Source organism: Poecilia formosa, unplaced genomic scaffold (genome assembly GCF_000485575.1).
Source record: "Poecilia formosa unplaced genomic scaffold, Poecilia_formosa-5.1.2 Scaffold288, whole genome shotgun sequence".
Taxonomy (NCBI): Eukaryota; Metazoa; Chordata; class Actinopteri; order Cyprinodontiformes; family Poeciliidae; genus Poecilia; species Poecilia formosa.
The window spans coordinates 390912-418161 of NW_006800227.1; the positions used below are offsets into that span (position 1 = coordinate 390912).

The window sequence follows — 27250 nt, forward strand, 5'->3', positions numbered from 1 at the left end:
TTTAAATACAATTAAATCATACAAGAGGAGAAATGTTAACAGTATTACATTTAAAGTCAAATTAATAATAAAAAATAACAGGAACAATAATTGTTCAAAAAGAAATATTTGAATTTAAAATTAAAATACAAAAAATATGTTAGTATTACTATTTTCATCAGCAGTTTATAACTTATTTACACTATAAAACTATTTAAAATGAAATAAATAATGTAATTCAACAAAATAGAAACAGTAAAATTGTGAAATAATAAGAAAATAACTGAAACTAAATGAATAATATATCAAATATTTGTGTAAAATCTGATAGAGAGTTAATATAAAGTAAAATTAGAATTCTAATTAAATTTATTTTTACTAATTCTATTAATAGTTTACAGGGGTAATATTTGAATGAAAACATTAATAAAATGAAAATAAACTAATTAAAAATAATTGGAAAGTACTGCAACAAATAAATCGCAGCTGCAATTAAAATAAAATTTACAAAATATAAAATATTTTAAAACAGATTTTACATTACAACAATTTTTGTAAGAAAAACAAACAAAAAGCAAAAACAATAAAAAACAACTAGATTATACACAGCGAACAAAACATTATGACGAAAAAACATTGGAGTTTAAACATTTATTTTGTTGGTCCATTGACACCTGGCACATGTTCATAGAGTTGAAACTGAAAACCAAAAAGTTTCCAGACACTTTAATAAAGATAAACAGAATCAATATAAATAAGCTGAATACTGTTAGATCACATCATCTTAATAACTGCAGGTAATTTAACTCTCATTAGCCTCAGTAGAAATAGAGGAGGTTGGAATTTGCTGATCAATGAAAGAGTTTTAAATTATTTTCAGATGTGAAGTCTTGCCATTCTGTTAATTTATTATTTCTTGAACAAGATAAGTGGTTGGCAATACGTGGAGACAAATAACAATAATAATAATAATCTATGTTTTTGTTTGTTTTTCTCCTTCCTCTCAACAACCAGCTGCTGAATGTTAATTTCTGAACCCTCAGCAGAAGTCCTGGTGTCCTCTGGTCTCCTTCCAGTCCACCAGCCGTTTCACAGAGGTCAGTGACGGCGTCTCCATCTCAGAGTTGTAGCTCTTGATGAGAGAGTGGGCGCTTGTATGACCCAGCTTCACCTGAAAGAGGTGACAAAAAACGGGCAAATTGTGAGATATCCCCTGCCGTTACTTGTAGTTTTGGTGTTCCTCAGGGATCTACACTCACACAGCTGTTGTTTAGTTTTAAAATAAATGACCTTCGAACTGTATCCAAAAAGTCTGAGGATGCATTCACACCAGTCCGGTTTAGTCTGCTTTAATCAAACTGTGGTTCTTTTGCCTAGAAGGTTTGGTTCGTTTGGGGAAGTGTGAACGTGTGATCGGACCAAAGCAGCGAACTCTGGTCAATCTACAAACCATCGTCTCCGTTCGGTTGAAGTGAACTCTGGGGCAAAACAAAAGTATATGAGAATGCCAAGCGGACCGGAGACCGCTCCAAAAGCAGGAAGCGGACTACAGTGCAGGGCATTCTGGGTAAACACAATTAAAACAAACATGTTTTGTATTTAATGCAAACACAGCAATAGCGAAATTGTGTTTTTATGTCAGCATAAAATAGTTTTGTGCACATTTGTAATAGAAACGCAGCTGCGGTTTCCTTGTACCGAACAAACGTCGCCAGATGTGACTTTAAAAAGATTCACCTGTGCTTTGTGCTGCAGAACCACCTCTCTGGCGGTGCAGGCAGCTTTGTAACTCTGCAGGAAGTATTCACACGATTTCAGAGGCCGATTCTGCAGAAACAAGCAGATGAAATCATCTCTGAACTGAGAGGATGTAAAAATAATAACCAGCTTAGCGTGTCTCAGTTTGGTACCACGTCGCTGTAGATGCAGCCCAGAGTCAGGCTGATGTCCGCCAGCCGCTCCTGCAGGTCGCTGCTATGGCACAGATCAGCTGCCTTCTCCAGCATCTTAATACACTCCTCGATGTTTCCTTCGCTATTGGAAAAATAAAAACCTTTAAACCAACACTTTGATGAGCTGTTGTAGTTTTTTTCCTGGCGAAGCTGATTATTTTATGAGATTTTTGGCAGTATGAGTGATACCAGTACTGATATTGATACTTTTTGTTATTTAATTTTCATATATCATTAAACTTCTGACCTTTAAGTTCTTTTGTAGTTTTTCCTTTGGGTTGTTTTATTAAAACCTAGGGCAGAATTTGGACAAAGTTCTTATATTGCAAAAATAAAAATAAAAAAATCAGAGTATTTGTGGTCTAGTTTCTAAGCAGATATCTTAGGTTTAACTTGAAATAAGACAAAACTAACAAACAAGCAACTTTTCTCCAGACCTACTGCAGCTCCACCAGCAGGGGGCGATATGGATGTGAAGTATACTCATATTTTGTGCAACAATTGTAATAATGATAAAAGTGAAGATAAAAACTATTCACTACCTTTTTCAAGTTTCTGATTGGCTATGACTGCAGAACGCAGAAAACCAGAGCCAATCACAGCCAATCAGGGCCAACTACAGCCAATCAGGGGCAACTACAGCCAATCACAGCCAATCAGGGCCAACTACAGCCAATCAGGGGCAACTATAGCCAATCACAGCCAATCAGGGCCAACTACAGCCAATCAGGGCCAACTACAGCCAATCAGGGCCAACTACAGCCAATCAGGGCCAACTACAGCCAATCAGGGGCAACTACAGCCAATCACAGCCAATCAGGGCCAACCAACCAGGTTAAATCAGGACCAAGTCAATAACTCCTTAGTAACGATAGAAAGCATTTGTTTCCCATGAAGTTTTTTCACTTACAACAAGACATTTTCCCCATGTGATAAGTGAAATAAAGTGCCAGTGGAACTAGTAACTTTTATTCAATGTTAAGAACTTACTGACTAAAACAAGCTCCTATATCTTACTGAAAAGTTACTTGTACGTTAGTTTTGTCTTATTTCAAGTGCACTAAGATATTTGCACTAGAAACTAGACAAAAATACTTGGTAAAATTTTGTGTTTTAACAATGCAGGTATCTACAAAATATTTTAATGGCATATTAAGAAAAACAAAACAAATGTTAGTGTGTTTTTTTCCTAAACAAGCAAAGAGCAAATCAAACGAAAAAACTTTTGGAGGTGAAGCTGAGGTACTGCGAAACAAAAATAAAACAAAACTTAGCAAAATAAAATGTATTTTTATTCTACTAGAAGGTTTTGGATCAAACTTGACTTCTGTTTGAAACGTGTCATCATTTCATCCCACAGCATGATGCAGCCACCACCACTAGTTGGATGAAAGCTGGAGTCAGGCTTCATTCTTTCATGACTGGAAACGTCTGTGATGATGTCGGTGTTCGTACCTTTCTAAGGACTTGGCTATGGCCTTGTAGGACTTCACCAAACCTTTAACGTCTTGCAGATAGCCAAAGAGTTCTACGCAGGTGTTGAAGAGCTGGGTGTCATTTATAAAAGACACTCATTAATTTATTTTCGTCTGCTGAATAATGTTTCTGTTGCCAACTAAAGTTCAGGTTTCCTGCTTTGATACCTTCATGGCTGCTTGATGATCTCCTGAACTCTGTAAGCCCATTCCTTCCCTGAAGAACGACTCCGCCTCCACCGACTTGTCGCCGCCTGAAACAAACCAGATCACATTCAGACTCATGAAAAAATGCTTAAGTTAGGTTTCAAATAAGTAAATTTCGACCAAAAAACTTAGAAATTTTCAGAAAAACTTAAAGATTTCCCAGAAACATTTAATTCTGAAAGGATTTCACAATCGGCAGAACCGAGCAGACGGAAATCTCTTTATCTAAGAATAATTTTTGTGGAAAAACTTTAATAAACATGTTTTGAATAGACTATAGACCTTTACCAACCCGTACAAGGAAGCATAACAGGTCACCTTTACATTTTTAAACTCCAGGATAGAACAGAGGAAAAGGGACGGCCTAATAATAATATCACAAAACGTTTGTTATTATTTTCTTCTCTCCCTCTTTTTCTCCATTCTGCCCAAAATATCTGTGACCCTCGGTTAATCAGGGGATATTAGAGAAAAGCAAAATAATGCAAATCAGACCATAATTGCCAGGATAAGAGAAAATAAAGTATAACCTAACCTACAGAAACAGTTTTGTTGTTTTTGTTACGACACCGTTTGGTTATGTTCTGTGTTTTGTCTTTATCCTAAATATCCTTCATTTCTTTGTTCTACTTTAATTTTGTTGCTGTTATTCGTTTTCTTATCCGGTTATTTATTTTGCAGATCAACACCTCTTTCTGTTGGTCTGCAATGTTTGTTTTCTGTGCACTAACTGGTGAATTAGTGTTCGCTCCGTGTTCCCCCCCCTCACCCTCGATCGCCATCTTGGATCCCAGCTGCAGCAGCATCGTGGCCGTGTCGTACTCCTGCGCTGCGAGGTAAGCTTCACCCAGCAGGCTGTAGATTTCCCCCAGCTCCCTGCAGCCCCAGAGCCTCAGCGGCTGGCCCTCCGAGTCCAGCCAGCCTCCGTCCTCCGCCTGCTTCAGGGCCCTCTCCGCGTGGTCCCTCGCCTCCACCAGGTCGCCTGGGGGACAGGACACAACCGCGAACGTTTGGCGTTTCTTCAGGCGTAACGGCGCCTGTGTGGCGGCTACCTTGCTGCCGGTACAGCTCAGCCAGGTGGAATCTGGCCTCCGTGGCGGATTTGGACCGGCCTCCGAACACTCTGTCAGCGCAGCTGTGGTAGAAGTGGAAGCTGAGCCAGATGTCCATCGGATGGGTGAAGTAGCGACCCAAATGCAGCCGCTCCTCACACACGATTGTCCAGGAACCTGCACAAAAAAACCTTCATTACTTCAACTAAAGGAGGGCTGGAACGATTAATCGATTATTAAAATAATCATCAACTAGTTTAGCAATCGATTAATTGTTAACTGGACTGAAAGAACAACACAGACAGAGCAGTAATTATTAATCAATTAATGTGATGATTAATCATCAAAATGCTTTGCTTTTGCATTTTAGGCTTTAAAATATTTATCTTGTTATTTGGTTATTTGCATATTTTGTTTATTTCCAATATCATGTAAAACAGACTGAACTGAAAAACCCACAGACTGTCCCGATTCTTGCATCTGATTCATTGATTAATCGTCTGAATATTTTGATATTGCATTTTAGGCAATAAAATACTTATTTCCTTATTTAAAAATAAATTGAATTATGTGTTTATTTGCATCATTGAAGTATTTCTAATATTGTGTAAAAATACCTTAAATAATAAATCTGCAGAATGTGACAATTTTTATTTCTGATTAGTCAAATATTGATTGATGATTGTCAGAATGTTTTGTTGTTGAATTTAGGCAATAAAATATGTATTTTGTTATTTTGCGTCTTTTGATGCATTTCTAAAAAAATGTTGAATCAAAAATACGAAGAATTTGTCAATTTCTTGTATCAGACTAATCGATTAATCGTCAGAACAATCAATTAGCCAGTTAGTAAAATAATAGTCAGGCCAGCTCTGAACTGAAGCTAGATGATTTCACATCCAAGGTTCTTCTGAATCCAGATTAGATTTTTCACAAAAACAAAACTAAATCTAGAAAATCTTGGTGTCTAACTCCAGATGAATGTTTCCTTCCTCTCCTCACCGTCCCTTTCTGCTTTCTCTGCCCGGCACAGGTGCAGCCGGATGGTCTCCAGTTTCTCCCGCTGCTCCCCCAGCGAGGGCTCCTGCAGCCGGGGCGATCTGGGCGGAGCGTTGGCCCTCTGCTCCAAATCAAAGCTCAGCAGAGTGAAGAGCTCCGAAAACGACCTGAAACTCAGACACGGATCAGTCAGCTGAGCCGACATGCGATCAGTAAGTCAGGGTGACAGCAGGGAGGGGAAGGCTACCTGTGGTAGCCATCCTGCAGCATCTCCACACACATGTACTGCTTCGGAGTGTTTCTGAACCTGAAAAACAGGAAAGTATCAAACGTCAACCCTCGTAGAACCAGAAAACAGTCCTGATGTTGTTTCTGCTCTGATCATTAAAACATCACAGTTCATGTTGCCGTTTTCTCTCCCTCTCTTTCTCTCTGCTGCTCTTTTCTATCCTATAGAAACTATCCCTGGCTCAGTGTGTCTCCATTTGTTCCTGTTCCATGGAAAGTTCTCCAGGCTCAGAGATTCTTTCTCTACATGTGTCTTTTTCCTTGGTTGGGCCATCAAAGAATCTATTGCAGCCAGACACTTTGTGTAATCTCTGCTTTCCTTTCTTATAGAAAGTACACCTGGCTCAGTGTCTGTGTTTAATTGTTTCTCTTTTTACTAGATCAGTACTTCTGTGTCTCTCTTTTTCCTGGTTGAAGATTTTGCCAGCTTTAATGCTGAACTATTTTCCTTCCTTATTGAAAGTACACCTGGTTCAATGTGTGTTTCATAGTCTTTTTTGTAAAAAAGAAAGTACTACAACCTCAGTTCTTCTGTGTGTGTCTTTGTCCCAGTCAAAGCTGTTTCTGTCTTAAACTCAGTGGTACTTTGTCTCTCATGTAGAAAGTGCACCTGTCTCAATGTATCAATGCAGAGCATTGTATTAGTGCTCTGTATCTTTTCTCTAAATACTATTCTATCATGAAATGGATTTCTCTGCATTGTGGAATCTGACCTGCATGTGTTTGACCAGATTAATGGTCATATTGAGATCAATTTGAATCATATTGTATTTTATATAGAGTTGATCTTACATATTTGTGGACGTCTCTTAAATTACTGCTAAATAATGTCGAATTAGTAGGTGGCTATTTCTGTCAGCAGAGGGCGCTCTAACTCTTAAAGCAATATTCTCATCTTTTAATTGTTTTTAGTTGCAGATCTTAGTGGAAGATCAGGATTTATCAGGTCCTGGTCTACATGTTTGTTAAAGTTGAAGGTTTTATACGTTTCTTCTCTTACAGTTGATTGAAACCTCCAAAACTTTCATCCAATCTGCATTTTGATTTTTTTTAAACCACAGCAGTCTTGAACATCAGTTTTTAAATGTGTAATTTTGAAAATATTTGATTATTAATGGATTTTTGACAGTGAAAATAACATTTAAATATCCCCTCTTTGCCTTTGGAAGACGTAAAAATAACATAAAAGAAAGATGGAGGATCCATTATTATGGACGCATTCCATTTCACCTCGTTTATAAATAACTAGAAGCAGACTATGACTGTATATTTTTACCAAAAACTGTTTTTCAGTATTTTCCTTCCTGGACTTTTACACATTTTAAACTCTCAAATGATTTATTTCCTGTAAACACTGATGGAAAACCACCAACAGTTAGTTATTCTGGACTCACAAAGCTATTTCCTTTCTGGAAAGGATCGATGACTCCGAAACCTTTCTGTTCCTGAATGTCTCCATCACCTGCTTTATCCTGCTGGCACACAAATAATAAAGTTTAATTAAAATATTAGCAGAGATAATTCTGATAATTTGAGGCAGATCTCAACCCAAATCTATCCTCAACTTCTCTCTCTGTGTAAAGAGAACATTTGTACTCCTTTAATATGCCACTTGTCATGTCTAAATTGTGACTGTCACTGGCAAAAACTGTGAATATTAACATATTAGGTGGGTTTTCTCTGTTTTATTTTATTTTACCAGTCTTAGAATTAGACAAAACATATTTTATTTACTGGTTGGCAATAACAAAACTAAATGTTGTTTAGATGATGTAAATAATGCAAGTAATTCAGTAATGGTTGCATGTGTAATTACTTTTCTAATTCTTAATCCAAGTTGTTTTAAGCTGTTTGGACATGGTAGAAGTTAATTTCAAAATATTACATTTGATTGAACAGAAAGTTGATTTTTATTTCATAAATATTCTGTCTTTAAATAACATTTCTGCTATCAGAAAACACCGCACATTACAATGCAGATATTATTTCTTTTTGAAAAGGTAATAGGTTAAAAAAGTAAATTTCGGAGCTAAACTTCGGAGCTTTTATAGCTTAAGCTAACTAAAACGGAAGCTAGCAACACCTAATAATTACGTTTAAGATCCACAAACGGTAGAATTACTGTGACAATGTCACCGTTTCTTTTACTGCGACCTAAAACCTGATTCAAACCTGAGCTTTTCTTGAAGCCACTTGCGTCTCTTCTCGGTTAAATTGCAGGGAAAATGTATAGCAATACAAACATAGCAGCTAATTTAGCCTGTTAAGTTTTTCCCGTTCGAAGTCAGCGTCTAACAGCAACGCTACGTCGTCACCATGGCAACAAGGGAATGGCGGAAGCGTTACGTCACTGGCACTTAAATCTTTTGGTTCCATTCACAAAATAATCGTTTTTCTCTTTAAAATCAACTAAAGTCATTCTGAGTTTAATGTGATCGGTGCTCGAATAAAGAATGACAACAGAGGAGCAACACAACTGACCCTAATTGTTCTCACACATTATCAGAAGGTATTTTCTAAATAAACAAATAAAGTTCAGAATCAGATTCTTTGAGTTTAAGTTTGTTATGGCCTGTTGTTTTACCCTAGCAATTATTACAGGCAGTAAGACAAAATTAGTCATTTGATTAGAGGTTAGAAAAGTGACAAGTGTCATTATAGAAAATAATGTGCTGAATAAATAACTTATTGCATTTGAAAATGAATATATTGAACGCTACATTATTTGCATGTTAAAAATATTTACAGCTAATGTTATTTAGCTTTATTTTTTATTCATTTCATAGTTTTGTGTTGCAACATAGCTAGCTATCTCACTATCTTGGTAGCTAGCTAGCAAGATATATAGCTAAATAGAAAGATGGCCTTAACTAGCTAGCTAAATAGATAGAGATAGATAGACTGATTGCTAGTTAGCTAGATAGTTAAGTAGTAGACAGACCTCCTTGTTTATATAAAAAAAACCTGACTTCAGCTGACGTGCACTCTTTTTATATCAAATGTGTATCTCAGACACACAGTTTAAAAGCACCTCTTTATCCCACATCTGGAAGACAAACCCCAGTGTGTTCTTGCTGAAATGTTTTGCAAAGAGCAGATGTTGGGTCTGTGCAGTGAAACTTTCCATCGAACTCCACCACAACTGGATGGAAACTCAGTTGATGTGTGACGGCACTCGCTTTGTGGTCGACATTGGTTCTTTTATACATGGGGCTGTTAATAAAGTCCCACATTCTGCATGGAAAGCTGTTTCCTGAGTGTGCGTCTGGCTTTGATTTGCTCTTTGACTCTGGGTTGTTTGTTCTTCTCATTCTAATTAGCTTCAAGAGTAATTTGTTGATTAACCAGCCTGCGCTTTCAAGAGACAGGCAAGAATTAAACTATCATTTTCCCACTAGAAAAGACTAACAATGTGGAAACTGCATCTGTCGCTGTTGTAAATCCAAACATCAAGCATTTAGTTGTAATTGTCAATATATCCTTTCATCTCTGTAACAGAGCTCAGGAAATAGACCAGTAAAGCAGACTTAATGATAAAAAACGTTATTTCCCTTTTTCCTCATCAAACCTTCTGTTCAAATGGAGATAATAGGCTTAGATCCAGCCTCTTTTGGATCACTTTTCAAAATGTCTACTTATTCACTTTTTAAATTATGACAAAAACAAGGTATTAGCAAACATTTTTTTATTTTTGGAAATGTTTTCAAAACTATCCTATTGGCTTTTTAAGATTCTAGTTATGGGAACCATTGGCTCACTACTGGTTAAACCAATAACAAAATAGGGATTTTGTCATTTGATTCTTGTTACTGACTAGTTATATATTGACCAGTGACAGTAAAGTGTTAAATCTTAACCTGAAATGAGTTGGAAACTAGAGAAGAGGATGAAAAGTGTCTATTTTCCATCAAAAAATTTAAATTTTAATTTGAATGCATATATGAACGCTAATCCACTTCCGCTCCAAAGGCAGGAAGTCGATTACAGCGCACGGCATTCTGGGTAAATACAACCATCACAAACATGTAACTTTAGCACTAGCAGGAGAAATGACTCTTGGTCTTTTATAAAAGAGAAATCCTACAACCGCTAAAATCTGATGCTGCTCCATTTTTGTTTACATTACTTGAACAAGGAAGTTGTGCTGGTATGTTTCTGTGTTATTTCCTTCAGTGGTTCTTGTTGCAGCGCCACTACAGGAGAGGAGGGGAACTGTTTTTTTGAAAAGGTTTGGTTTCACTCAGTGCAGTGAGAAATAAAACCACACCAGCTGAAAATTTAACAAATTTTGAAATTTTTGGTCCAAATGAACTGAGTCTACTGGACTATCAGGTGTGAAAACATCCTTAAAAATCTTTTTCATGATCCCTGATAAAGGGTTTGAAAAAGAAGCAGGGCCAAGTAACTCAATAACAAACCAGATTAAAAGTATGTAAAATGCACAGAAAAAGGAAAAATAAATTATTTCAAACAAAGTGTCTTATCTTTGGAGTCAAACAATTATCTTTCTGCATGATTAAAGTCACACACCGTCTGCTTATCTCTCTATTTATAGTAGTAAATAAACAGACTCACACACTGACGCACCACATTTGTCCACTGACACTCAATGACGAAGATAACACAAAATACTTTAAGCAAATTTAGACCATCAGCTCTACAGGGTCAGAGGTCAGACAGGCGTGAGCTCAGACACATTAAAGGTGAATGATGTGTGCACACGTGTTGCAGACGTGTAAACTCAGCGTGCGCGGCACGTGTTGCGACCACAAACATGTTCCAGTCAGAAACCAACAAAACAACAGACTCACACTGTCAACAGTGAGTCAACAGGTTATAGTGAAAACTGTGGGGAAAATCTCTTATTTGAGTTCCCTTCAGTGACTTATTAAATAAAAAAAGATGTGCAAAGCTAAGAAAGGTTTTCAATCAATGCTTTCAATTCCAACTATTCTCTCGTTTTTGGACAAATATTGCAGAATTAACCAAATTTACACAGAAATTTTTAATAAATGTGTAAAAACATAAAGACACTACCCTTGAGAACGCATTGAAAGAGTTTACCAGAAAAAAGTTGATTTGGGGGTTAATTACTCTTTAATTGGTTACTTTCGAAACTTCCTGTTGCACATAGTGAACCATAAAGTGGATATTTACAAGTGAAAGTGGACAATTCTTTTCACTTGTCCTACAGTATGGAGGACCAAAGCTGTCATAAATAAGAATATAGAAATATTGATTTTTTGTTAGTTACTCTTTAAAACAGTACTTTTGTAACTTCCTGTAGCAAATAGCGCTACTGTGCCGCAATGCTAATGCTAGCTTGTAAGCGAGAACCGTAAGTGGACATTTACTACTTGCTCTAGAGTAACAGTATGGAGGACAAAGAATAAGAATAAATACATAAATAATTAAATTGCTCATTAGATCAACATAGACTCAAAAAGCAGCTTGAATAAATTAAATAAATGAGTGCCATTAAATGCAACAAAATAATAAATGCACATGAAAATATATAAATGGGGGCAGTGGGTTAGGATAAAATAGGAACATATATTAATACCACATTAACTGAACAATTATTAAATAAATCTTGTCTTTTTATTTTGTTGCATGTAATGGGCAACTAATTTATTTGTAAAGCTCCTTTTGGCTGTAATTACAACAAGACATTTATTTATGTATTCATAATTATGGCAGGATTGGTCCTACATATAACCATAGCTGAAAATAAATTAAACACATTTAACCAGTGTTATAAAGTCTGAGGTAATGACTTTATTACTCCTTATTTACGTTTATATCACCAGTTCATTGGTAATTTAAACTGTGCTCATTTTATTTCTGTCCTCTTCAGTTACATTGTTAATACCAAACAGTTATGTTAGCATCACAGCTTATTTAAAAGTGAGGCAATCTTAATATTTAGACTTTAATTTGCTTTCACGTTAAGTAAATTAAATACTTGAAACGCCCTCCACTTCCTCCAGCCATTTTTTACTTTTGACACAATCAGGTTGCTTTAAATTTGTTTACCATCCCTTGGTTTTTTGCAAAGAATATGTTCTACTTAGTTAAAACGTTGCTTTTGTCTAACAAAAACGTTTCTTGATAATACTTGTTTTATATTCCAATCTTGCCAACATTTGTTGAGCTGCCTTCAAAGCAACCAAAGGCTAAGTGTTAGCCTGAGTGTATCTCAAATTTATTTGAACACTATAAAGAAGATGAAAAGAAAAAGCTTGAAGAAAATGACTTTGTGTGGCATCAATTCTGTTCAAACAGCAACCCAATATTAAAATTTACAACCTTCCACCAAACTACCAACCAAGGCTTGGGTGGTAAAGCAGAAAGACTGTCGTCTGTTTGTGTCAGACAGTAAAAGTTCAGAGTCGTCAGAGTGTTTACGAGATGTTCCGTCGTAACCGAGAAAAATGGAGAAGAAAAACCAGAAGGAAACAGAAAGGAGGTGAAGGGGGGACAGCAGAGCTAAAAATCCAGCTGATGAGCAACGGCAGCAGGTGGGAACAAAGAAAGTAACAAAAATCAAAAAATGATGTCAAAAATATATGCTTCACACTGATGTCGGCTACTTTATTTCACTCAAAAACAATGTGAAAACTACAAAAAAATACAACAATAAGCATAAGATTCACCAAACAACATACAATGATTACTTATTTTTTATCTTTCTGGGTATTACAGTGATACATTAGGGCCATTGTTGGAAGAAAAAGAAATGAGTAAACTTCTTTTAAAAAACTCAGAAAACCTGATTTATCTCAGAAATGTTCTTGGATAAATAGAGTTAATTCTGAGCTGAAATATTTAGTTTCAAAAGTAGAATTTTTTTTATTACTTTTGAAACTCAGATTTGTGAGATTAATCTGAACATTTCTGAGTTTTTTTGGTTGAAATGTATTCCTTTCTTTCTACAATGGTCCCAGCCTTGTTGTGTTTTGATGATATTCTTTATTGAGTTGTATTTTAGAAAAGGAAACCAGTCAAATGTTAAAAAAACTAAAACAAAACAAAACGTACATTCGTGGTCATACTATGGGTAACAAACCCTATGTTGAAAACCTTTTCAGTGAAGTCATTTATTATAAAAATTTCTGAAGTATTTCACGATGGGGTGTTAAGGCCATTGCAGATAGAAAAAGAATATATTTCTGCCCATGAACTCCAAAAATGTGAGATTCTCAGAAATTTCTTTGAAAGATAAGGACATTTCTGAGCTTCAAACGTTAAACGTGTGAGAAAAACTCTCAGAAATGTTGAGACGTTTAAAATATTATGAGATTAACATCAAAATTTCAGATTTTTATTGATTTGATTTTTTACATTTAGGACTCATAGATTTTATTGTTTCCTTTCTTTTCTTTTCTTTTTTCTCTCTAGACAATTTCGGAGATTTTCGGCATCTCCATGGCCCCTCTTCCAACATGGCGCCTCTATGCGTCGCCTAACATGCACACTGGTTAACTGTAAGATGGCGGATTAGGGCCAAACAACAAAAATGAGTAAATATTTGCCAAAAAAAAAGCTTGGAAATTTACAAGTTTAATGAATGTAAAAAAAAAAAAAAAAAAAAAAAAAAAAAAAAAACACTTTCGAAACTCGTAGAATTTTCAAAAGTCGCAAATTTTCGACTCGATTCTGAGTTGCCATGGCGACGCGATAACAAACAGCAATTTATCGTCCGAAACCGAGTGAAGCGGAGGATTGAAAAGCAGGAGAAAATGACGGAGGAGAGGTGAAAGGGCGGCACCAGGGGGAGACGACAAAGAAGGGAAACCAGCTAATGAGCGATGACAGGAGGAGGGGAAAGGAGGAGGAGAGAGCCGAGAATAAGGGGTGAGTACGAACCAGAACCCACCGTCTGGACCAGTCCTGTCTCGACCCTGAACGGGTCGCTGCTCTGTCCCGCAACCTTCCATGGAATATATTTGGAAAAAAATAAAAAAATAAAAAGAGCAGACAAATAGAAACAGGTGAGATTTAAGTTTTCTTCAATAACTTTCTTTCTGATCATTCAGAAAAAACATTTAGAGAAAAGTTTGTTTTTTTAGCTAAGAAATGTGTTTTATTATAGAAATAAACTCTTTACAGCAGCGGAATCTAAGATTGTTTAGTGTTAAATCCAGATTATTTTGTCATGTTAGTCAATTATTTGTACACTCAAATCAAATGTTATAGTTTTTCAGGCTATTGTGGTTTTGAAAGATTATAAATCTGACTAAAACTTTTAGCTAGCGGTTTGCTGTGGTCAGATTTAAACATTAGGAAATAAGGACAATAAATGTACCTTTCAATTAAACTTAAGAAACTAGAACAATTTTCAAGTAAATGATTATTGTAGCATCTTTTGTCTTCCTTTTATTTTGAAGCCAGGACGTTTTTCTTGTCTTGTGTTGAATAAAAAAAAAAAAAAAAAGCAGCACATGTGAAATTCATGTTCAAAAATGCTGTATTGATACCAAAGGGAAATTAAATGTTGTAACCCATGTCATCTTAATTTAAATTCTTCAGGGTTATTCATTTATCTCTCTCTCTCTATATATATAATTAATTAATTTTTATTTCTTTTTTCTCTCTTTAGTGAGGATGAGTTACCATAGCAAAAGATGGTTTACAACAATGAGTAGCCGCTTAATCTGTTTTAGGTTCCCAGTAGGAACCATAAAGGACAACAGAATGGTGTTTGGTGGTGTATTTATAGGCTTTTTAGTTCATAACTTTTTTCCTACTGATTGTTTTTTACCTTTAGACATTAAAAATCCATAAAAATGTGCTTCCGCCACTGATTTTTACACAGGTTAGCCTGAGCTTTGAAGTTTGCAATGCTTCAGATTTAAAGTTTTATTATACATCTGGAAGGTATTCCTGTTACTATTCTGTCATAAAAAAGAAGCAAGGTCTTGATGTTGTGTTTAATAGTGTCTGTAAAACTAACACAGATTTGTTTTTCTCTTTTTTCCCCAGATTGTCTCCAATCTCCAAGTCAATCTGACAGCTCCTAGTTGATGCTGAATCAGTTAGAGACATTTCTGCTTTCATTAAAAGGTTCTGCTACCAACAGATCCTAGTTTGGTTTTGAGGAAACCAAGCAACTACTTTAAGTACTTTCTCCAGTCAGTTCAAGGATTTCACAGCAGAGTGCAGGATGGTTCCTGGAGTTCAGGATGTTGACTCAGCAAAGGGTGTCACAGTGAAACCAGGGAAGTCCATGTTCCTCTCGCTGCTGCTTGTCTGGTGTTTCCTGTTTGTCTCCCATGTTGGTGGCCTACGCAGCTTCACGCCTCAGCCTCTCCAGTCAGAGGTGACGTTGTCTGAACTCCCCAGTACCAATCGTCCTACAAATGCAGAGACGTACATGTCGCAAGAGACCGCCAATAAACCGTCCGTCTTGTTGGACTCCGAAGCAGAAAACCTGAAGGCTGAGAACAGCCTGAGGGCTAAACATGATAGAAAACTTGCAAGTTCCAACAACTCGTCTCAAAACCCTAAAACTAAGCCGCCAGGCCGCCCTAAGTGCACCCACGAAATGTCGATAAGAGCCATCTTCAAGTACATCAACACGGCATTCTCCTTCCTGATCTTTGCTGTGGGGATCATCGGCAACGTCACCCTGTTGAGGATTATCTGCCAACATAAAAACATGAGGAACAGACCCAACGCCCTGATAGCCAGCCTCGCCATGGGAGACATACTGTACATCGTCATAGACGGCCCAATCAATGTCTACAAGGTACAGCTCCTCATGTGTTTTCACCTGAAGCTTAATTCAGGGGTGCCAAACCCATCTTCATTTTGGGCCTTGTAGGGTTGCCAGATCTGAAGATGCATCACACCAGCCCCGTTTAGTCCGCTTTAATCGAACTCGAGTTTGTTTACCTTGAAAGTCTGGTTTGTCTGGGGAGGTGGCCAAAAAAGCAAACTCTGGCGTGTCAAAAAACCTCGGTCTTGGTTTGGTTGAAGTGAACTCTGGTGCGGTTTGAATGCATATGTGAACGCCAAGCGAACCGCAGACTGCTCCAAAAGCAGAAAGTGGATAACAGCTCAGCACTTTGTATTGCCTTGTTGCTGAAAATGTGCTATACAAATAAAATTACCTTTACCTTTAGCGTTAGTGGGAGAAATTGCCTGTGGTTATTTACCAAAGACAAAAGAGAAATCCTACAACCTTCTAAAATCTAACCCTACTCCATTTTTATTTGCATTTTGTGAAATATAAAGTTGCGCTCACTCTCTTCTTCTGGAGTTTTTGAGTCGTTTCCTTCAGTAGTTGTTGGTGCAGCGCCCCCACAGGTGAGGAGAGGAACAGGGTTTCAGTTAGTTTGGATCGTTTGACAGTACAGTATGAAAGCAAACTGCACCAGCTGAAAATTTAGCAAATGTTACAACTTTGGTTTGCAAACAAACCGAGTCTGCTAGACTATCAGGTATAAAAACAACTCATCTCAACCTCCAATGAAACTCATGTTAATAGCACCAGATTTACAATGTGATAATTCGCAACATTTGTGGTTGTCCTTCATTATGTCCTTATTATTCTGACCAGAACCAGATTGTGTGACACCTTATGATTTTACACAGGGATTTATGTTTAGAAATACTGCTTACAAAGTGAACCTTGACTGAGCAATGAGTAATCATTGATGATTCTAGACATTTCAAAATAAATTAATAAATGCAATAACACGGCATTTTATTAAAACCTTGTGCCTTTCAGCCACACACAATTATTTCAAAACAATTTTTCTATGAACCCTAAAAACTCACTAAATGTAGTGAAAAGCTATCCAAACTTTAACAACCCATCCAAAGGTGCTTTTTTTTCCTAACACTCCTCACACACACAAATCACAAAGACTTTGTGGCATTTTGTCAGTCTGTTGAAGCTTTGTTGGCGTTTTCTTGTGTGCAGCTCCTGGCAATGGAGTTCCCATTCGCCGACCAACCGTTCGGTCAGTTCCTCTGTAAGTTGTTGCCCTTCATTCAGAAGACTTCGGTCGGCATCACCGTCCTCAACCTGATTGCTCTCAGTGTGGACAGGTAACGCACAAACGCACAATGTCCACGCCAACTTATACGGCCGAGTGCTAGTGCCAAGAAAATTAAAAATAAGTAGGAAAATAAAGGAATGGTATTACAAGAATAAAGTCATAATGTTACGAAAATAAAGTTATAATATTCTTAGTTGTTTTGAAGAAATCATAAGATAAATGCATTGTAAACATATTTGGTAAGATGTGATGTTTTTGCATAAAAGTCCAAATAAAGCTTGTGGTCATAACTTGACAAGATGTGAAAGATTTAATTAGGTTCTGTGTTTGTAGCACTAAAACAACCGAAACATACAACATTGTTTCCGTTAATAAACGCGGTCTGAGTGCTGTTGGTGAACCTAAAACTGGTCTCATTTTGTGTGCAGGTACCGTGCGGTGGTGTCCTGGTCTCGGATTCAGAGCAACGGCATTCCCATGGAAACGGTGGTGCAGATTGTCATGATCTGGATGCTGTCTGCCTTACTGGCCGTGCCGGAGGCCATCGGCTTCAACCTGCACCGCTTCAACATCGCCAGCAACGTTACCATTAGTACCTGCCTAGTGAGACCCGAGACCTCCTTCTTGAAAGTGAGTCCTACTTTTACCACCACTGGTGTCCAACTGCACAGCACGATGATCGGCCTCCAGCCGTCTGCTCCTCTTTGTTGTTCTAGGCGAGGCCTCTTCGACTCGGATAGGTTAGCTGCATTTCCTGTTTACAAACCTGCTGCAGGAAGCCACTTAAATCTGAACCCAGGTCATGTGATTTACGGTCAACCATTAGGCAGACCACTTTTCACACTGCTACTAAAACCAAAACTGAAGCAACAGTTAAAATTACCTTTTAATCAGTGAAATTAACCTTCCAGTTAAATATCAGGATAAAAGGGTTAGGTCACCGCAGAATATCATGTTTATTCGCATTAAGAGTTATTAAATGCTGTCGCTGCTCTCGTTTAACCCAGTGAGCTCCAGTTTTCAGCTCAAAGTGAGATTTATATTCCTGCTCTAGATTCATTTATCCAACTGTCATAACAATGCAACTGTTTTCTAGCAAACAGTAGCTCACAACAAACTGTAAAAACTGAAAATCACATCTAATATTGAATTATTCATTTGTTAATGTATTTTCCTATAACTATGACTATTATATAACTATAATAGAGCTGCAACTAAAAATTAGCACATTCTACAAACTTTTCATTTAACCACTTAGACATTTTTCTGCTCTCGTTATCCAATCAGTTTTAGTTTTTCTCTCTTCCGGTTTGGTCTTGTTGCTCCTTCAGTAAACCTTTTAATGTCACTTTTACTCTGCAGCATGTTTCGTCTCAAATGTTTGTTTTGTTGCCTGAGTGAAATCCATGCAGTCGTTCATTTATTTCTACACCAAAGAAGACAAAAGGAAGAGAGGGGAATGACTGGTGCTTATCTCCAGCGGTTCTGAGTGAAATCTAATCAGAGAAATTAGGCAGGAAAACAGTCATTGTGGGAAGCCGGCAAACATCCGGCAGGATCAGGGAATCAGCATGAATGGATAATGCAGTTAGCAAAGTGACAAGTTATCAATGAGACTTAGAAGAAGACAGAGTAATTCAGGTAAATTGCAGGTTTACAACATACGCTTATGTCAGAAATAGAGTTTCTGCACACATAGGACCATCATGCAAACTTCACATTTTCCATGTTTTTCCTGCTTCCGTTTGGGTTCCAACTGCTTCCAAAAACAGCTTCAAAAAGACACCCAGTCGTTTTGTTGGCAATACGTTAATGTTTTTTAGTGTCTGGAAAGTGAACAGTTTTCAAAAACGTCCTGATTAAGAAATCACATTGCACCTTGCTGTTACCTAGGAACCCAGGCAGAACTCTTCCCTGTTGCCTAGCAACCCAAGCAGAACTCTGCCCCGTTGCCTAGCAACCCAATCAGAGCTCCAGCACATTCTAAAACTCAGGATTGTTGTTTTAGGAGCCAGAGTTTAGGAATGAGATCCAAACTTTCAATTTCATGTATATGTAACATCCATTCTTTGGGGCCTTGCTAGTAAAACACAACCAGTCTGATGCTGAGGGTTCTCCATCTTCTCTTTCACCTGCTGCACAGATTAGGCGACTCAGCATTATGCAAAATTCACCATTTATACGTACATTTGGGTCTCAACTGCTTCTAAAAACAGACCAAGAGCTTAAAATAAACACCAAACCGGTTTTTGGCAACAAGTTAATGTTATTTGATGTCTGGAAAATGAGCCGTTTCAAAAACATCAAGACTCTTAAATCACATTCCACAGCCACTGGGCCGTTACCTAGCAACCCCAACCAAGCCCAGCCCCGTTACCGAGCAACCAGAACATTTGGCCAACTAGTTACTGACCCTTTGCAACTAGGTCACTTAATCATTCGAGGCACCATGATGGACATCGGAAGTGAGGGACGGGAATATTGAACTGAGCGACTGAAGTTGTTTTCCCAAGTTGTTTCTGTCAGTTTATTCATGGCTTCTACTTTTTGAGTCGAGCTAATTCGTCTCTGAACAACGAAGGAGTAGGCCAGCAGCAGATTATTTGGATTTAAAGTGACAGAGGCCCTAAAACAGCTCATTCTCAAAGAAACTACAAAACAGGCCTAACTGAGCAGAATAAATTCCCATCATCTGTGCAAAATAATGTGATGAACATCCTGACCTGTTCAAGGAAGCATAATGTCCCCTTTAACTCGTCTGTTTTCAGTTCTACATCAAGTTCAAGGATTGGTGGATATTTGGCTTCTACTTCTGCATCCCTCTGACCTGCTCGGCGATTTTCTACGGCCTCATGACTCACGAGTTGCTCCGGCACGAGAAGGGAGATCTAAAGCGCTCACTGGGTGAACAACTGAAACAGGTACGCAGAATATGTTTAAAGCAGGGGTGTCCAAGGCACGGCCCGGAGCCCGTTTGTGACCCTGGAAATGGTTTTCTTTGGCCCCAGACCTCAAGTCAAGAATGATGAAAAAAAAAATAAATAAAAAAATGAAAAAAACGGCCTTCAAAATATAAAACAATTTGTGATCAAAAGAATTTGGAAATTCCTTTTTCTTTTTCTTTTTTTTAATGAGGCAACAGTCCTAAGCCTTTTTTATGTTTTGGATCTTGAATGTCACACACATTTCATAAAAACTATTAATGTTGAGCAGGCTTGATCGTGACAGGCCCATGTAGAACACGTCTCCTTTCTGGGCGGGTTGATGCTTGAGCATTCATCTTGTCTATATTTAATATAATTCTTTGAACAGCTGAACGCGGCTTCTTCAAGAATCGGTAAATTGTTTCTTAGGATGAACTGAGACTCCATGATTGTAGAAAGTTCTGATGACTCCTGTTGTACATGCAGAAATTAATAATCTGAACTCAAGTAAATAACCTCTTCAAACACACTAAAGTTTGAATAAATGTCCTCTCTGCAGCGCCGCGAAGTGGCCAAGTCTGTGTTCTGCCTGGTGGTGATCTTTGCCCTCTGCTGGCTTCCTCTTCACTTCAGTCGGCTCCTGAAGTTGATGGTCTACGACCCAAACGACCCTGGCCGCTGTGAATTACTGAAGTGAGTGCCAAAACTTAAACCGAAGGCTGAGTCACTTTTAAATTTGTGGTTTTGTTCTGAAAGCCTCGCCTCCTGTCGGTTGCAGCATACTGCTGGTGCTCGACTACTTCAGCATCAACTTGGCGACCATCAACTCCTGCATAAACCCCATCATCCTCTTCTTCGTCTCCAGGAAGTACAGGCACTACTTCATGGTAAGGATGTCTTGTTCTTTGGCTTCCTGGTTTGTTGTTACGTAGCAAGACACTCTGTGCTTCGTCCTGGGCCAGTGCGACGTCACAGTGAGGTCACGGGGTCATGAGAGACAGATCTAAAACTGGGGGTTGGGAGTTGATTAAACACAGAAGGGTCGCGACCTCTGATAAAGTGTTTGTGGGAAGTCAGTAGAAGCTTTCTGGTTAAAAGGAGTGCTCCACTCAGGAGTGACATATTTACTGCCCTGTTCTTTTTATATTCTGGGAATTTTGGGACAAATTTTCCCCTTTATCTCCATGTTATGTTGCTTCATAAGTGTGCTGCACCAAGAGCAAAATTTGAATGCAAAAGATTCAGCAGGCAGTTTTTTGATATTTAGCTAACTTTTCTCACATCTAACACACTTTCATCTAAGTAACTGTCATATATATCTTCACCCGCCTTGCCTGCTGGTGGTGGTCAGAGGACCAGGTGGTGCTCGTGCATGGCAGCCTTGCCTCAGTCAGTGGCCTGCCACCATCAGCATGTGAATGTCTGCGTGAATGGGTGAATGACCGAATGCAGAGTGAAGCACTTTGGGGTTCTCTGGACTTGATAAAGCGCTATAAAATTATAGGATATAAACCACTTGAGAAATTCTTCCACACATCCTTGGCCACAGAGCCCACTTTTTGGTCATTGGTGGGGTCGGCTTGAGCACAATGAGAAAATGATCAGGAACAACAAGTATATTTCCAATGCCCTCCTTCGACTTCTCTAGGCAGAGAAAGTCTGTAGATACAAGTTCATAGGGGTACTGCTGTGGATGCTGACAAGAGGAGCGCCGACACTTCTTGTGGGAGTCGTCCTTCGTCTTCACACTGCTCACACCAAGATTTGATGTCCTGGAACATATTTGGCCAGTAGAATCTCTCAGTTATCAACTGAAGAGTTCTCTAAAAGCCTAAAGGCCTCAGCGTTGGCATACTCCACTGGGCGGAGGTGCACTCAAGATGGACTTGACGCAGACATCCGCACAAGGATACATTTTATGACCATGTTAGTGTCGGCATGAGCAAAGCAGCTGCTCTGCATCAAATATAATGTAAATATAGTTGTTTTTGACAGCCAATGTTTTCTTTGTGTGTTGTTTCGCCAAAACTGCTAAATTGCCCCCAAAAACCTGCATTTGATTTACACAGCCTCAGTGTTCTGTTAAATGATGAAGGTGGATAAAATAAAAAATAAGGGACATCTTGGATCTGTTTCTTGATTCCCTCTGCAGACACCATGTGGTCCAGATACTGCACCTCCTTCTTCATCAACTGGCACATCAAAGACCAGCTGGATGTGTTCCAGATTCTTCTCAAATGTTTTAGAAAATATTATGAGGTCATCAAGGTAACCGAGCAGGTGAGTGAAATTCAGATCTGCGAGGAATGGATGGGGTACTCTGAAGCCCGAATAGCATTCTGTTGGCCTCAAATAGCCCGATGGGCGCTCTGAATGGAGTTTTGTGTTTATCATGCGCTACCACTTCCACTTGCCAGTAACCTGACGCTGGATCCAGCCTGGAGAAGTATTTAGCTTGCCCCAAAGCCTCTAATACTTCCTGTATTTGATGTATTCGTGGCAGAGAGAATATGTCACGTGTGGTGCAGGAGTTGAGTTTTCTGTAGTCAATACAGAACCTTAATGAATCATCTTTCTTGTTGGCCTAGAAAGTCCGGTTCGTTTGAGGAGGTGTGAATGCACAATCGAACTCTGATGTGGACAAAAATGTGAACTCTGGTCTGCCTAAAAGCCTAGATCTCAGTTCGGTTGAAGTGAACTCTGGTGCGGTTTGAATGCATATGTGAATGCCAAGCACATTGGAGGCAGCTCCAAAAGCAGGAAGTGGACTACAGAGCAGGGCATTCTGGGTAAATACAACCAAAATAAACATGAGAGTTTGGTGTTAGTGGGAGAAATTGCATGTAGTTATTTACCAAAGAGAAAAGAAAAATCCAACAACCGCTAAAACCTCATCACTCCATTTTTGCTTACATTTTATGAAATGGAGTTGCGCTCAGTTTCTTCTTCAGAGGTTTTCTGTGGTTTCCTTCAGAGGCTCCCGGTGCAGCACCACCACAGTTGAGGAGGGTGACTAGGTTTGTCAAAGGGTTTGGTTTGATCGATACAGTGCAGTGTGAAAGCAAACCACAAACTGAAAATGTAACAAATGTTGCAATTTTTCAAAAGTCATATTGCTATGTTTCACAGCTGAAGAGCTTCTGTGCAATTAGTATTACTAACATAACTGATTAGCTTTACGGTTGTAAACATGGTAATATATGACAGTCTTTTTTAGACATTTCCATTTTAAATGTGGTGAAAGTGTGCAAAATGTGAGAAAAGTAAGCTAAATATCAAAAAACTGTGCTAAATCTTTTGCGTTCATATTTTACACTTTGCAGCCCTTAGTTAAGGAAACAAAGACAATCCGATCGGCTCTGTAGCTATCGCTAACGAGGATCGTTGCAGACCCAAACCCAAATCAGCTGGAATATTCAAAATCTGCTGGTGAAGACTTCAGATTGAGAAGGAAGCAACACCAGGAAAAAATAAAAATGATCAGATTAAAAAACTCAGAATTAGGAAAAAGTGAAACAAGGATTTTTAAATAATTATTTTGTATTTTGTTGAACTATTCAGAAAAGGAACTTTTCAAAAAAGGAAAACAGGAAGTTCAAATGTTTTGCCTTTTTTTCTCCGATTTCAGCAGCTACAACCATGTATTGTTGTATTTTCTATTTCACATTGTCCCAAATGTTTTCAGAATTACAGTGATGCTGCTGAAACACACTCAGAAAGTAATTTTACCTGAGTGATTTTACGAAATATATCTGGATAAGTTTTTCTCCATCATCATAAATGAGGTTAAATAAAAAAATAATAATTTTAGACTTTTAATCCTTCTGTTAGGCTTCTCTCTGTCTCTTAAGTAATTTTTTAAATTGTATGTAAGATGATAATTTTCAAAGGTTCTAAATTAGCATAAAATGCTAATTTAGTCTTTTCTGTGTCCCTATTGACTAAATAAACTATGCTAGTAGTGTAAAGTGAATGTTATGTTGAATCTAAGTCCCATAAACTACAGATTAAGTGGAGTTGTAGTTTTATTCTGGCAACAGGATTGGATTTAAATGTACTTTTTGGTGTCACAGTGACCGCCGGCAGCTTTATCTTCGTTCTGATGGAAACCATTTCCAGCTGGGACATTCTCTTCCTGTCTGCGAAAGCACTGACTCGGTTGAATTTGCCTTTTGTGGCTCTAGTCCAGGACTAAAATGCTTAAAGTTTCAGCCATGTCATCCAGGTTATCTTGGCTCGGCCTTGGAGAAAAGAAATCCATCAGGTCAAGAAAGGTCAAGCCTGTTTACTGGGAATTAAGTTGTCACAAAATAGCTGGTGTCACAAATACTGAAATAAAGATTGTTACGACGGCGGAGTTTAAAAACGGAGGTCTACAGAGAGTTCAGACATTAATATGAAAGAGACCAGAACCTGGTTGTAAATCTGCTGTCCGTCTCCATCAGAAACATAATTTTAAAGACACAGAACAGATTTAAACACCAGCGACAGTCACTGGTGTTTAATAATGAGAACAAGTTAATAGTCTTGGTTGCATCCTTCACTGTTGCTTCTTTCTACCTGATTTTCTTCTCTGTTAATTGGCCAAAAAGAAAAATCAGAAAGAGGAGGGAAGATGGGATATACTGAGTTGGATTGTAGCAGATCAATATAAACAGTATTGATCCATGTACTTCAATTATTTAATGTTCCTGATGCCAGATTGTGTGTTTAGACTGACTGAATTAAATGGTGCTTAACATATTCAGGAACAGCTTCCCAGTGGCCGAGTGAAGGACAGAAAACAGACAAACTGACAGAAACCAAGTCTGTTTAATAAAATCAATCACATTTTACTCTAATTATGTTTCCAGTAACTTTTATCAAGTTATATGCAGATGATATTGTCACTTATATTTCAGAAACATTTGATTCAACCTCATATTTGAATGTTTTAATGGAAAGAAAAACTAAATTTTGACTTGTTAAGCACTTGGCATGAGCTCAGATGTGTCAGATGCAAAAGTCTTGAGTCATCCCTTATTTCTCTATTATTTTGCTTACAATCAGAATCTCTTGTAGTGTGAATGTCTGCCGAAGAGTTTATTTGGACTTTGTTCCAGGAAATGTTCAGCTGAATGTTTATTCCTTTGTTCAGCCTGTTCAGGCGCTGCCAATTTGTTTAAAAAGTCCAAAATACTTCACAGTTTTTCAAGTTAAACACTAATTTTAAAAAGCTATTTGGAGGCTATGAGGAAATGTTGTTTGACTCAAAGACTTCCCCCCCAGCTGATACTGAACATTTTGAACAGAGTAAAAGAGAAAAAACATCATTTTGACTTGCTAAGCACTTGGCATGACCCCAGATGTCTCTTCTATTTGCTACAGTGTTGTGCAAAAGTCTTGAGTCATCCCTTATTTCTCTATTATTTTGCTTACAATCAGAAAAGCTATCTGAAGGCTGAGGAAATTCTGTACGACTCAAAGACCTTTTCCTCCGGCTGAGACTAAACATTTTGAACAGAGTAAAAGGGATGACCCTGCCTGTCTCTGTGTTTCTCCGTCTCCCTGTAGAAGATGCTGTTTTGCTGCTGTTACTCTCGGCCTTTCTCCAGCAACCTGCAGACTCTCCAACGTGGGACCAGTCAGCGGTTAAAAAACTCCGACCACTGAGGGACTCACCTCCACAGAAATGTTTTCACATATGACCCATAAAGTTATGATGGATCTTATATGAGCTCTTCCAGTTTTGAGAAAACAGTTAAGATGTCAGGAAAAGTAGATATTTTAAGATAAGATAAGATATTCCTTTATTAATCCCGCAGTGGGGAAATTTACATTGTTACAACAGTATAAAAGGCAAAACCAATATTAAAAACTATATATACACAGTAAAATCAAGTGAATATAGAAATACTAAAAAACAGTATTATTCGAAATATAAATAAATCAACAATTTCCAGGTTTATTGCCTGTAGTAGAGAGTGGTGAACTACTTAGAGCAGTGGGTATTGTACAGTCTGACGGCAGCTGGAAGGACACTATTTGAGCAGCTTTTCCCAGAAAGGAGATGAAAAACTGTGTTTAGATGATCACCTTTAACCTCATCCACCAGTTTGACAACCTAAAAGTGCAATTCACAATAATAATTAAATCAAATAGAGGATATTACTGTTTCTACTGAAGAAGGTGTAAGCATAGGTTGTAGATGAAACTAATGTTCATCAGCGCCATCTAGTTAAACCAGGAATACTAAAAACTGCATCTGATACGTGTATTTAAAAGATAAGCAAATATTTTACCATAAAATAACAAAAGATACTCTAAAAACTGTACCGTAAAATAAAAAGCAGAGTAAAAAGGCTAAAATGTCCCGCAGTCTTACAGTAAAAGTTCACTGGAGCCACTAATCCAGCGATCATAACATCTATAAACAGGAAGACATTATTTTCAAAACAAGACTGGAACTTCAAGCAGGATGTAAATACAACCTCCATTTTTACTCTACAGCACATATTACTTATTTATCACTGAGCTTCATTTAAACAGCTGAGATAAATCTCACCTCCACGTCCAAAAAGAAACAACTGACGCCACAAACTGTAAGAAGTTTTACTCACCGACGGGTTTAAAACACGGATTATTTTATTCACGTTCCTTCTTATGGTTGCAGAGTCTCGTTTTCTTTGTAAATTTCGCCATATAACTCTATTAATAAATACATTTTTTGAATTAGCTGTAGCTTTTAGCTGGAGGAACCGTTAGCAAACAAAGCAGAGCTACGCTCCGTTTTCTACTTCGACTTCACATTTTTATCTAGATCCGGGTAAGCAAGGAGAGGAGTGCCATCTAGTGTTTGTAAATACAAACTGCAGGTCATGTTAAAATAGATGGAAGCACTTATTTCGCGTCACATGAATCACGTAATCAACTGCCGAATGTTACTGCTGACGCAACAGACGAAGTAGACGACAGGAAGTAGTAGGAGGATGATGTTTTGTTTTTTTCAGGTGACGTGCTTGAGCCAGTAGTGACGTTTTCAGGAAACGGGAAGTCATAAACTACTGGATACTTATCAAGACTGATCAATTTAAACAGTAAAAGGATAAAAATATGAATTTAATCTAAATTTATTTTTAAAATAATTGCTAGAATTAAACAATGGTTTTTGCTATCTGTGATTTTGTTGAAGAAATTATTTCACTGGACTCTGAGTTCAGTGTTTAGGGCTGAAACAATTAATCGGATTAATCATGATTCATCGATTATTAAAATAATCGTCAACTAATTTTGTAACTGAGGAGTTGTAACTTGATAATAGACTCAAAAAAGGCAATTTGCTGAAAGAAAAACATGTTCAGAGCAGCAGTTAAGCCAAAATTAAAC

At 37.8% G+C, this 27250-nt stretch overlaps 2 protein-coding genes across 7 annotated transcripts; one reads left to right on the plus strand and one right to left on the minus strand.

The window, feature by feature from the left end:
• Positions 1 to 617: 617 nt before the first annotated feature.
• ttc29 (tetratricopeptide repeat domain 29) lies at positions 618 to 13858 on the minus strand. Of its 4 annotated transcripts, none has more exons than XM_016681631.1 (11): positions 8125 to 8570; positions 7347 to 7424; positions 5912 to 5971; positions 5668 to 5831; positions 4666 to 4842; positions 4383 to 4595; positions 3575 to 3660; positions 3387 to 3478; positions 1890 to 2013; positions 1717 to 1806; positions 618 to 1150 (listed from the first exon to the last, which is right to left on the minus strand). In XM_016681631.1, the coding sequence occupies exons 2-11, from the start codon at positions 7409 to 7411 to the stop codon at positions 1019 to 1021; spliced, it is 1203 nt and encodes a 400-aa protein (XP_016537117.1). In that variant the 5' UTR covers positions 7412 to 7424; positions 8125 to 8570; the 3' UTR covers positions 618 to 1018. The 4 variants fall into 4 exon arrangements, with proteins under 4 accessions (XP_016537117.1, XP_007571870.1, XP_007571871.1 ...); XM_007571808.2 differs by having other exon boundaries at positions 7347 to 7427; XM_016681632.1 differs by lacking the exon at positions 8125 to 8570 and adding an exon at positions 13832 to 13858 and having other exon boundaries at positions 619 to 1150.
• LOC103151645 (endothelin B receptor-like) lies at positions 13626 to 25596 on the plus strand. Of its 3 annotated transcripts, none has more exons than XM_016681628.1 (9): positions 13626 to 13809; positions 14938 to 15703; positions 16883 to 17010; positions 17390 to 17591; positions 19730 to 19882; positions 20445 to 20578; positions 20664 to 20772; positions 22038 to 22165; positions 25439 to 25526. In XM_016681628.1, the coding sequence occupies exons 2-8, from the start codon at positions 15119 to 15121 to the stop codon at positions 22155 to 22157; spliced, it is 1431 nt and encodes a 476-aa protein (XP_016537114.1). In that variant the 5' UTR covers positions 13626 to 13809; positions 14938 to 15118; the 3' UTR covers positions 22158 to 22165; positions 25439 to 25526. The 3 variants fall into 3 exon arrangements, with proteins under 3 accessions (XP_016537114.1, XP_016537115.1, XP_007571876.1); XM_007571814.2 differs by lacking the exon at positions 13626 to 13809 and adding an exon at positions 13873 to 13946; XM_016681629.1 differs by lacking the exon at positions 22038 to 22165 and having other exon boundaries at positions 13627 to 13809; positions 25439 to 25596.
• The last annotated feature ends 1654 nt before the right edge of the window (positions 25597 to 27250 follow it).